The 12,164-nt window shown below is 41.7% G+C and overlaps 2 protein-coding genes across 2 annotated transcripts; one reads left to right on the top strand and one right to left on the bottom strand.

Moving 5' to 3' along the window:
• The first annotated feature begins 5,448 nt into the window (after positions 1 to 5,448).
• On the top strand, positions 5,449 to 6,393 carry LOC135982862 (olfactory receptor 5AR1-like). The gene has a single exon (XM_065591242.1). The coding sequence runs from the start codon at positions 5,458 to 5,460 to the stop codon at positions 6,391 to 6,393; it is 936 nt and encodes a 311-aa protein (XP_065447314.1). The 5' UTR covers positions 5,449 to 5,457.
• A 2,629-nt stretch (positions 6,394 to 9,022) lies between these two features.
• LOC135982861 (olfactory receptor 5AR1-like) lies at positions 9,023 to 10,100 on the bottom strand. The gene has a single exon (XM_065591241.1). It carries the CDS (start codon positions 9,990 to 9,992, stop codon positions 9,048 to 9,050), a length of 945 nt encoding a protein of 314 aa, XP_065447313.1. The 5' UTR covers positions 9,993 to 10,100; the 3' UTR covers positions 9,023 to 9,047.
• Positions 10,101 to 12,164: the final 2,064 nt, after the last annotated feature.

The raw sequence follows: 12,164 nt of genomic DNA, 5'->3' as shown, positions 1-12,164 counted from the left end.
ACATTTTTAAAATCTCCCAAATTTTCATGGGACAGGAAAACCATTTCTTGCCTAGCTTTAATCTTTCGTTCCAAACTAAAATAATCCACTCAGTGAATAAACAAGCATCTCCCCCAGCCTCCACTAGTAGAGGTTTTATACTGTATTCAAACCTGAAGCCAATTCCTTATGGAAAATTTCCGTATAATTTTATTAGAAAAATATGTCAACGTTCTATAATATTCTTAAACCGACTGTAACTGAGCATGCGGCTGTATCCAGTCAATGAGTGTTATGGATTGCGGTATTAATGTTAACGGAATACATGGGCCAAGCAGCTAGCTACATTTCAGGGCCCTGGGGATGTTCCAGTTGGAAGTAGAAACTGATGGGCTCTGGTATTTTGTTTTAATTCAGTCTCCTGTTTCCCTGAACTCAGGAGGGCCTAAGAAAGAAAGGACCAATTTTTTTACTTTACCACCCCCAGCTTATGTAGCCGCAGTGACAGAAGCTCTCTCTAGATTTTTCCGGGGTTATGTTGTGCTCATGCCTACTGCTTGACTTTCTCACTTTTTAGTTAGTTGAGATGGTCTGGAACTGTTATTAATGCTGCTGTTGTTGTTGACGTCTGATCCTGCTTTTTAGAAGACAAAACAAGACAAACAAACACAAAAAGGAAAAGACAAGAACAGCAAAGATAGAAAATGCAGCTTCTGTCTGTAGTGTTAACTTTCACTGCCGTCTCACTTCTGGAGAAACACAGGGATGGGACACAATCTTATTAGCCACTCTGCTCAGGTTATTGCAGGCCAAGAAATGATCTGTGGAAACTGGTGTCCCATATTGCCTGTGCGAAGAATGATATAAATTCTTCATCTAGCCATCAGTCCAGAGACACAGAACATGCCAACTGAGATCAAAAACTTTGTTATCAAATATATGTCACAATGTACTCCTGGCAATGGTGGGGCTACCAGTTGAGAATTTCTCTGATTCAGGGCAATGGGGGCAGCTCATCTGGAAACTAAAAGAAGGAGAATACAGAAGACACTTGTACTTATGCCCAACTATTGGAGACAACAAATCTTTGTGATTATCCCCAATCTCCAGAAGGACGTACAGGATTTTTAATTATCTCATTTCTGCCTCGGCTGTGATTCTGAGTCTTGAGGTGCTGTCCCTAATGGCCACTGAAGCAAATATAAATACTCTGTATCATCAACACGCCAGTGTTTAGAGAGAAGAATGAAATAGCTCTCTCTCCGCTGGTAAGTCTCATGAGTATGGCTCCAACAGAAGTGGAATAAACATTATCTCTGATTATTCTTTTGAAGTTAGATTTTTCTGCACTCTGATTTTTGGCTATTTCAACCTTGTTTATTTTGTTTTTTCTTTAGCATAAAATACAGTTTCCTGACTGTTGGAGATATTTATTTTGGTAAGAACAAAATAGAGTAAGGGAGAAAATTGAAAATAAGGCATTTGGATGTCTAATATTTGATGTTTTGTGTAACTTTTTCAGTCGAAAAGACTTTCACTTTTCCTAAAGTGCCAAGAATTCTGACTTTTTTTGAAAGTGGATTTACTGGTTTAAGGGCATGGAATGACTTCCATAGGGCTGGACGTTCTCAGTCTATACACAGCATATGTGCAGCCTAAATCAGACCCAGAACATCCATGGTCTTCAGATATTCTCCGCCGGTCAGAATTCACATTCGGAGGAAGGGAAAACAGGGACGAGTCCGTGGGAAGGGTGCAAAGCGCTTTCCTCACGGTGCCTGTTCTGAGACCAAAAATAGGATTTCAATTCCAATAGCCTCCAACAGCCCCTTAGCCAGCAATGGGTCAGATCTCAGAATGGCGTCAGTCAGTTCAGCTCCGTTGGAATTAATGGGTCAAAGTTGCAGCTGGTGTAAGTGGGCCATAATTCCATTGAAGTCACTGTAGATTGGAGCCATGTAATTAATCTATCGAATCTGTCCCCACTCACCCTTATATCTATCTACTTAATCATCCAAAAAAGGATTTGACATAGGTATGAATATTAAGAATATTTGTATTTTACAGTGGAATGGCAACAACGTTTAAAGATAAAAAACCTCAGGCTTTGGGACATGGGGCTTGATGCAGGTTACTGTCTAGACTGAGGAGGAAACTTCCCCCAGAACCATGTTATTCCATAATGCTTATGATGATGGCTTGCACCTAACTCTGAAGCATACTGTAATGACTATCACAGTGAAGAAATAGATCATTAGGGGACCTGTTCTGGAAATTCCTGTGTTCTGTATATTTAATTTAAATAACTTAACTTTTTAAACCCCTGACGCAGGTAACATGACAGAAGGAACTGGCGGGATTGAGAGCAGTTTGTTTAATAAATAGGAATTACCCAAGCTATTTTCAGGTAACTTTCTATCTAGACTAAAAATCCGAAACAGGAATGATACTTCACTGCCATCGGCATACATCTCATATTAATTTCAGCAACATTGCTGACCGCATACTGTTCTCATGCACACAGATATGCACCCAGAGTCGCTCAGCTGAAGTAATTGGGCTAATTAAGAGGTAAGAACATAACATAAGAACATAAGAATGGCCGTATCAGGTCAGACCAAAGGTTCATCTAGCCCAGTATCCTATCTACTGACAGTGGTCAATGCCAGGTGCCCCAGAGGGAGTGAACCTAACAGGCAATGATCAAGTGATCTCTCTCCTGCCATCCATCTCCATCCTCTGACAGACAGAGGCTAGGGACACCATTCCTTACCCGTCCTGGCTAATAGCCATTAATGGACTTAACCACCATGAATTTATCCAGTTCTCTTTTAAACTCTGTTATAGTCCTAACCTTCACAACCTCCTCAGGTAAGGTGTTCCACAAGTTGACTGTGTGCTGTGTGAAGAAGAACTTCCTTGTATTTGTTTTAAACCTGCTGCCTATTAATTTCATTTGGTGACCCCTAGTTCTTGTATTATGGGAATAAGTAAATAACTTTTCCTTATCCACTTTCTCCACATGACTCATGATTTTATATACCTCTATCATATCCCCCCTTAGTCTCCTCTTTTCCAAGCTGAGGAGTCCTAGCCTCTTTAATCTCTCCTCATATGGGACCCGTTCCAAACCCCTAATCATTTTAGTTGCCCTTTTCTGAACCTTTTCTAGTGACAGTATATCCTTTTTGAGATGAGGAGACCACATCTGTATGCAGTATTCGAGATGTGGGCGTACCATCGATTTATATAAGAGCAATAAGATATTCTCAGTTTTATTCTCTATCCCCTTTTTAATGATTCCTAACATCCTGTTTGCTTTTTTGACCGCCTCTGCACACTGCGTGGACATCTTCAAAGAACTATCCACGATGACTCCAAGATCTTTTTCCTGACTTGTTGTAGCTAAATTCGCCCCCATCATATTGTATGTATAGTTGGGGTTATTTTTTCCAGTGTGCATTATTTTACATTTATCCACATTAAATTTAATTTGCCATTTTGTTGCCCAAACACTTAGTTTTGTGAGATCTTTTTGAAGTTCTTCACAGTCTGCTTTGGTCTTAACTATCTTGAGCAGTTTAGTATCATCTGCAAACTTTTCTTGAAGCAAATGGAGATCATAATGGAACGTATCAAACACCCATTTGCTGGGAGTCTGTCTGTATCATCGCTTTCAGAGAAAATGTTGTGATCAGAGCTGGTCAGGTATGTTCCCACTAAACACATTTTTCATCACTCATTCATCAAAACTGGAACTGTTTGCAGGAAAGGATCGGTTTGGGCAATTTTTTTCAACATTTTTGGGGGGGAGCTTATAAATTGTTGAAAAGTTTTTGTTCCAAAATAAAAAAAAATCCATTTTCATGATTCAACGTGAAAAGTCATTTTGAAATTTCAGCTAATTGCAGCTAAAAAAAATGTTTGCAACCAAACCAAAATGGTCTAGAATGTATCCAAATCAAATATTTCAATTGACCTGAATTTAGTTCTTTTCCTGATTTTTGGTTAGCAAAAAATTTCAATGTTTTGACTCCGTCACAATTCAAGACAGGAAAAACTGTCAATATCTCAAAAATTGTCATGGGATAGGAAAACCATTTCCTGCCCTGTTCTGCTCGTGTTCTGGGGCAATGGCTGTCTTGTATCAATGCATCCGAGTTACGGGGAGAGCTTAATCACAGAAGCATTTTCTATCCAGTGTGCAGTCTCTGTCCACTCAGGCTGACCAGTGCTATCAGACAACAGGATGTGAGGCCAGGCTCTGGTTTATCTTCAAGCCAGTTGCCCATGCAGCTCTCTGCACGCTCTAGCTAACCCACCCCTATCACCCCGGGAACACTAGTGGTACCATTCTCCCTGAATTCTGCCTGTGCGCTTCCATTTTCTGTGAGTGCCTGAGACCTGCCCAGGTCTACACCCAGACAAGAACTTGTCAGTGCCTAGTGCTGGGTAAGCCAAGACCAGCAGCTTGCAGACTAGGTTGCCTGATACCATAGCACATTCCCTGCTGAATCTACACGGAAAAGGCTTTTAGTCTATGCCAGCTAAAAGCATCACTGCCATGTAGAAAGATTTGCAGTGTGTGGGAGAAAATAGTTATAATGCACATCTGCAAAAGGTATGTGTTACCCCTGTGGGTTTATAACAGATCTCTGTTATAGATGTCCACTGTTAGGGGTCTAAATCCATATTTAGTTAATGCATTTAAACTGGCCTGTGTTTTCAATAGAGCTGTGTGAATAACATATTTTTTGGTTTGTAACAATTTCAAAAAGTCAGAAAAAAATCATTTTGGGTCATGGAATTTATTTGAAATTTTCAGCAAATGTTAAAGTAAAAAAAATCAGGGTCAAACAGAATGTTTCAGGTTAAAAAAAAAGTTTTGTTTTCCTTTTGAGCATTTTTAAATGATTGTTTAATTTAAAAAAATGAAGGATATGTTGAAACTTACAAGTCATGTAAACTAAAAAGATTTTGGTGTTGCTGAATCTGCATTTCTCCTGGAAAAAAAAATGCAATTGAAATTTCTTTCCAGGTCTAGTTTTCAAAGGGGAGGAGTCCCAGAGCTCCCAGTGATGGCCGTGGGATCAGGAACAGAAAAGCAGGGCTAGTGAATGAACTCTAGACCATTCGCTTGTCTCTCTGTATATTCATTGACTTTCCTTTTCATACGGAACATTACCTTTCTTTGTTGCCTCTGACTGTATAGGCTATCAGGTTGGATGCACTTTAATACACAGTATGCGCTAATTCTCAGCATGACAAAGCCTGAGATGTAGTGGACAGTGTGAATGTAATGCAAACAGTGTATTCCCTAGGATTGTCCCCTGATGTATTCCCACTGCCTCGGGTTGGTGCAATATTTCACGAGGGAAGTCAGAATGAGTGTGGAGGATCCACTCTTGGTCTTTTCTTGGCTCCTGTTTAATTGCACATTTCACTTTTCCCCTGTAAAGGAGATCATGGTTGGAAGAAATGGCGGAGGGAAATCACACCGTGGTTATAGACTTCGTTTTCCAGGGATTCATGGATCATCCGGAGCTTCAGGTCCCCCTCTTTGTGTCGTTCCTAATGATCTATGTTATCACCTTGGCAGGGAATCTAGGGATGATCATGTTGATCAGGTTCAACTCCCGACTCCACACCCCCATGTACTATTTCCTCAGCAATTTGTCTCTTGCCGATGTTGGTAATTCCTCGGTTGTTGCTCCTCGGTTGCTGATGACTTTTGTGGTTCAGGCCAAACCCATTTCCCTCGCTGCGTGCGCAGCACAGTTTTTCTTTGTCTGTAACTTTCTGACCAATGAAGCTTGCCTGTTGGCGGTAATGGCATATGATCGCTTCATAGCCATCTGTAACCCCTTGCTCTATAGCGTCGTCATGTCAAAGAGACTTTGTGTATTACTAGTGGTTGCTTCGTACATATGCGGCTTTGTGAATGCAGTTGTTCAGACTCCATTTATATTTACCCTGTCCTTCTGTGACTCCAATGTCATCAACCATTTCTTCTGTGACATCCCCCCAGTCCTTAAGCTGTCCTGCTCCGACACCCACATCGCTAACATGGTGCATTTCACCTTGTCCAGTATAGTGGTCATGACTACTATTCTCATTGTACTATTCTCCTACATGTACATCCTCATTGCCATCCTGAAGATCCACTCTGCCAAGGGCAGATGCAAAACCTTCTCCACCTGCGCCTCCCACCTGACGGCCGTCACAATTTTCTACGGGACTGTGATCTTCATGTATTTACGACCCAGTTCCGGCTACACCACAGACCCAGACAAGATCATCTCTGTGTTTTATATACTCATAATTCCCATGCTGAACCCCCTGATCTACAGCCTGAGGAACAAGGAGGTGAAGGACGCCTTTAGGAAGATGATAAACAAGAAGTTTTGTTCATAGTTAATATAATTATTGGGATTTGTGCTTATCAATAAACAAGTGGTGAATAAATAGTGAATTCTCTGTGTCATAGCTCTGATTTCCTTTGTTTTAACTGTATTCTGTGGCTTGTTCCAAAAACAAAACAAAACAAAAAATGGAATCCAGGCCTGTTCATCTTGGAAATTCAGTTTCCTAGGTTCAGGAATGACCAAGAGGCTGCAAAGATCACTATTGAAAGGGAGCATTTGTCACAGACCCCCTTCAGCTCCCCTTGCTGGATACCCACCAGCTTGTGTTGAGGGGAATCCCAGCTTGGATCCCCAGCTGTTTTAAGCTGCCAGAGACTGAATGGAGCCAGTCACTGCTGCAGTCTCTGGGTTCCTAGGCACACAATCAGGGTGCAGGCCCTCAGCCTAGCGCCCTTTCTGGAGAGCTAGAACCTGATATCTAGCTGGCTAGTCCCTGGGCTCAGGGGTGACTGTTCAGACTCTGCCGTAGCTTAAACACTCCCTGTCCTAGAATGCCACCGAACAGTGTGAGCCTTGTGGGTTACAGCTGAACTCTCCCCCAGGGCCACACAGTATGTGCAAAGAATGTAACACAGAGAGGGACACTCTGAACCAGAATCTAACACTGTAGAGCTAATACTCCACCAATAAAGCACAAGCCCATTTAGAAAAGGACACACATCCTAACTTCAATGGACCTCACCAGCTCATCCTTTCCTTGGGAGTCCCCTTGGGTAGCCGTCTGTGTTCAGACAGACTGCTCCTCTCCCTCCTCATCTAGCTCCTACAGGCAGCTCCTCTCAGTTCTAGCTGGTCAAACATGGCCAGGTAGAGCCCAAATAGAGCAGCTTCTGCCCTTTTATAAACATCTTACTCTCTGTCAGGTGACCTCATGATCAGCCTCTTCCGATGACCAGATACCCCTACCAGGCAACCGTTCCATTTCTTCCCCATCAACTGAAAGTTTAGGTGGAAAATTTTCAACCACGCCCAACAAGGAACAGATCCAAAGCTCATTGAAGCCAATGAAAAGACTCCGATTGACTTCAGTCAATATTGGTTCAGACTGCAGGAGTTTAAGTGGGGATATAAAGGCACCAAACTCCCATTCCAGGGAGTTGTCCAGGGAACTGGATGTCTAACTGCTCATTGAAAATGTGTATTTGCTCATGGGAAGTTGTTGATTGCACGATGGGGTTTCCAATCCTGTACCGGTATTAAAGTGTTGAAAGGAAAATAGTCCTTTTATGTTATGGCACTATAGCGTCATTCCATTTTGTACATATATGGAAAAATCATAAGCAGTATTCCTAGGAGCACAAGAAGTGGATTTAAGTGATCGATGATTCAGACAAAAACTTCCTTGGACTAACCAGAGCATATCCAGTATGAATATTCAAATGTCACCGTGTGTAGGAAGCTTGCTGGTGCTATGAATAGTGATAGCCGCATCACACTAGTACTTCATAATGTGTACTAGTACATCACAATCGTACATCATTATAAATTGATTGGACTACATTCATTCTTGATCTGTCCCCATATCATTCTCTCAAGACAAGGGAGTTACTTCAGGGACGAACCTGTCTCACTGTTTACAAAGTCCAAAGAAAGCCAAACAAAGCAGACCATTGATATACACCTCTACCCCGATATAATGCGACCCGATATAACACGAATTCAGATATAACGCGGTAAAGCAGTGCTCCGGGGGGGCAGGGCTGCATGCTTCGACGGATCAAAGCAAGTTCAATATAATGCGGTTTCACCTAAAACGCGGTAAGATTTTTCGGCTCCTAAGGACAGCGTTATATTGGGGTAGAGGTGTAATTTCAGGACTGCCAGAGAAACTCTTTCATAGGTTGGAGAGAAGATAAATAAACAAAAGCCCTACATAAAACAGCAACAGTTTTCAATGAGTAAAACCAGTGGTTCTCAACATTCTCCAGCCTGTGACCCCATGTTAAACAGAAAAAAAGGTTTGCGATCCCTCTTAAGTTTTGGGATGCTCCCCTTCCATCTAGCCGTGAAGACAGGGCAGCTGGTTGTGATGACTGGAAACAACCTTCTCTGTTGAGAACTCAGGAGTAAAACAATGTCCTCTTCATGTCGGCATGATGCAGCGGTGAGAGAAGATACTCTGATTTGGTGCAGGCTAGCTCTGCATGATGAAGGTCAACTCTGCATTATTCAGACTAAGTCCCTAAGCTCACCAGAGAGGACTTTTCTGGGGAATTTATCATTACACATTCCGAGAACATGGCCGATCAACCTAAGCTGAGCTTTGATAATCGTTACCTCAGTTCTGGTTGCTTTTATTCAGTATGTTTAACAGTGCCCTCCACTGGGTGAAATCTCAGAACCGAGGAAGGATACATACAATCTTCTCATCCTCTCACCGGAACTCCAATCTGGCCTAAAACGTAACAGGCAACAGCAATTGTCCTTTAAGCCAAATGTCAGAGCATCTTGCTGATTCTGCATAGTGTCACAGACCCTCATTCATGGATCTTAAAAACAGCAATTTCTAATATTGTATTTGACTGGGTTCCATTATATGATTTTCTGTACATCACATGGAGTGGCTGAGTCATAGAAATAAGGATAATGATACAGAGAACTCACTCTTATTCCATCTACTGTTTATTGGTTAAAATATAATGATTATAATGACCAATAAAAAATCTTCTTGTATATCACCCTTTTAAAGGCATCATTTACCTCCTTGTTTCGCAGGCTGTAGATCAGGGGGTTCAACATGGGGATCACAAGGGCATAAAACACAGAGGTAACCTTGTCTTGGTCCATCAAGTAGCTAGAACTGGGTCTTAAATATATACATATCAGCGTCCCATAAAACATAGTGACGACTGTCAGGTGGGAGGCACAGGTGGAAAAGGTTTTGCGTCTCCCCTTGGCAGAACGGATCCTGAGAATGGCCAGAAGGATGCACATGTAGGAGATTAGGACACCCAGGAAAGTAGTCGTGACAATTACAGTAGAGAAAGTGAAAAGTACAAGGTCAGTGACATGGGTGTCAGAGCAGGACAGCTTCAGCATGGGGGGCACATCACAGAAGAAATGGTTGACAACATTGGAGCTGCAGAAGGACAGACTGAATATAAATAGAGTTTGCACAATTGAATTCACAGAGCCACATACATATGTACCAGCCACTAACAGGACACAGTGTCTCTTGGACATAATGGCTCTGTATAGCAGTGGATTACAGATAGCTTTGAAGCGGTCATACGCAATCACAGCCAGGAGGCAACATTCATTGGTCACAAAGAAACAGACGAAGAATAGTTGTGCCGCACACTCAATCAAAGGAATGCTTCTAGTCTCTGCTACAAAGGTCATTAGCATCCTGGGAGCTATGGCAGTGGAATATCCAATATCTACAATGGACATCTGGCTTAGGAAAAAGTACATGGGGGTATGAAGTCGGGTTTCAACCATGATTAACCCTATCATCCCAAGATTCCCCATCAGGCTGACCACATACATCACTAGGAACAACATAAAGAGGGGGATCTGTAGATCTGGATGATCTGTGAATCCTACGAAAATGAACTCGGTCACCCTGGTGTGGTTTCTCGCTGTCATTTATTCCAGAAACGCTCTCCTCTGCTGGTGAAAAAAAAATAAAGATTAAAATTAATCACTGGCCAATAAAGTACTGAGTACAGATCCCTCATAATCCCTGTGATTGTTTCTGGGAAACGGTGTATAAACGTAAGAAAGCTGAAATACATCGAAGGACACTCCTAGGGAATGTTCTCTTTGTATTCCCCACATGCTTTCCATTACAGATAGGACATGTTCCAGCTACAGAAATATTGTGGACTCTGTGTTAGGGTGACCAGATGTCCCAATTTTATAGGGACAGTCTCAATTTTGGGGGCTTTTTCTTATATAGGCACTTATTACCCCCCACCCCCATCCCAATTTTTCACACTTCCCCTCTGGTCACCCTACTCTGTTTTAATGTGTATGAAACCATCCAGTGGGTCAAATCTTCTATAAAATAAGAGATATATAGATTGGGAGTGTTTAGTTTAGAAGGGAGGCAAATAATCTATCAATGTATGCAAGTAATCAATGTTTATTCCTGGTCATTGATTTTCTCTTCCTAATCAAAATGACCTCAAAGGGCACAAGTGATGCTCAGTGCCCCGTTTATATAGGTGCCTAAATATAGATTTAGGGCCTAATATGAGGCAGCCCCAGTGAAAAAGTTTGGTATCACTAAAGTGTCACTGTCCTATTGGAGTCAGTGTATGTTTTACAGACATTCTTTGTAACCACGTGCATTATTTTTCCTCCCTGTTACAAATCCTCCTAGAGGTAATAACACTTGTAGGTGGTGTGGACTGTAACTGATTCTATGATTACTTTTGACTCAGATTCACAGAGCCTCGAAATGAGAAAATGCATCTCCTAGAGATAAATACTAAGTTAACCTGTGGAACTCCTTGCCAGAGGATGGTGTGAAGGCCAAGACTATAGCAGGATTTAAAAAAGAACTAGATAAATTCATAAAGGATAGGTCCATCAACAGCTATTAGCCAGGATGGGCAGGATGGTGTCTCTAGCCTCTGTTTGCCAGAAGCTGGGAATGGGTGATGGGATGGATCACTTGATGATTCCCTGTTCTGTTCATTCCCTCTGAGGCACCTGGCATTGGCCACTGTCGGAAGACAGGATACTGGGCTAGATGGACCTTTCGTCTGACCCAGTATGGCTGTTATGTTTCTATGGAATTTCACTGCTACATGCACAAAGATGCTCAAAAGATAATAATAATGAGATTTCTTACCAGTCATGGTGTAGGTGTACATGCAGTAAATTCCATTGTGGTTTGTATTTGGTGGAGGAAGATATGGACTGGTTTGACTCCTCATTAACCAATTGACTTCAGCTGAACTATACATTCACACTTGTGTGACTGAGATCAGAATCTAGTCAGTGACATGGTAACACAACGTGAGATGTGTGCGGATGGGACCAAAGCATCTCATGTCCGATTGTAGACTTTAGGATAGAAAGAAAATGAGTTGGAGATAATTTGTGAGTTTCCTAGTTACTGGAAAAACACAGGTCTCTGGATTCTGCATATTCCCTCTGTCTTTACACCTGAGCTAGACGAGTAAAAAGAAATGAAATTATTTTTAGTAAATATAGGGAACATAGGCATTTCCATACCAGATCAGACAAATGATGCATCTAATTGAGTATTGTCTATGCATTAGCAGTCTTTGTTGTGTGCTTCAGATAAAGGGGCAAAGCCCTCACAGTAGGAAGTTATTCAATAACATGCCTATAGGGGTATTTTCACCCCACATCCAGGCAATTAGCGGTTGCCTCGTGCTCTGAAGCATGAAGGTTTACATCCCTTGCAAATGTCTGTATCATACCTAATGTAACTGTTCTTAATATTTATACTATGAATCAACCCCTCTCCCCCACCCCCCGAAATAAAACATACAAAAAACCTGCTCAAAAGACTTTATTAAGGTTGGAAAGTTCCACAATTGAAAATTAGGAAATGCCAGATTTGTGGTTGCCCATGCAACCTTAATTCTGCCCTCGTGGGTGTTTGCATTATGATAGTCTTTAATTACATTATCACAGGCTGTTTTTCCTTAGAACCACTGGATCCCTGCCTTGTTCAGTTTATAGAACAGACTAACTCTTGTGTGACTGAGTAGACAACCTAAATGATGTTCTGTTAATATAGTTTTGCATATGTAATTTCCTGGGTTTTTAAAAAGGCAA

This window comes from Chrysemys picta, chromosome 4, assembly GCF_011386835.1.
Source record: "Chrysemys picta bellii isolate R12L10 chromosome 4, ASM1138683v2, whole genome shotgun sequence".
NCBI classification, from domain to species: Eukaryota; Metazoa; Chordata; order Testudines; family Emydidae; genus Chrysemys; species Chrysemys picta.
This window is presented reverse-complemented; position numbering and strand designations above follow the sequence as displayed.

What these genes read in the sequence shown, in the direction of transcription:
- LOC135982862 (XM_065591242.1), top strand. Translation starts at nt 5,458, where the DNA reads ATGGCGGAGGGAAATCACACCGTGGTTATAGACTTCGTTTTCCAGGGA.
- LOC135982861 (XM_065591241.1), bottom strand. Translation starts at nt 9,992, where the DNA reads ATGACAGCGAGAAACCACACCAGGGTGACCGAGTTCATTTTCGTAGGA.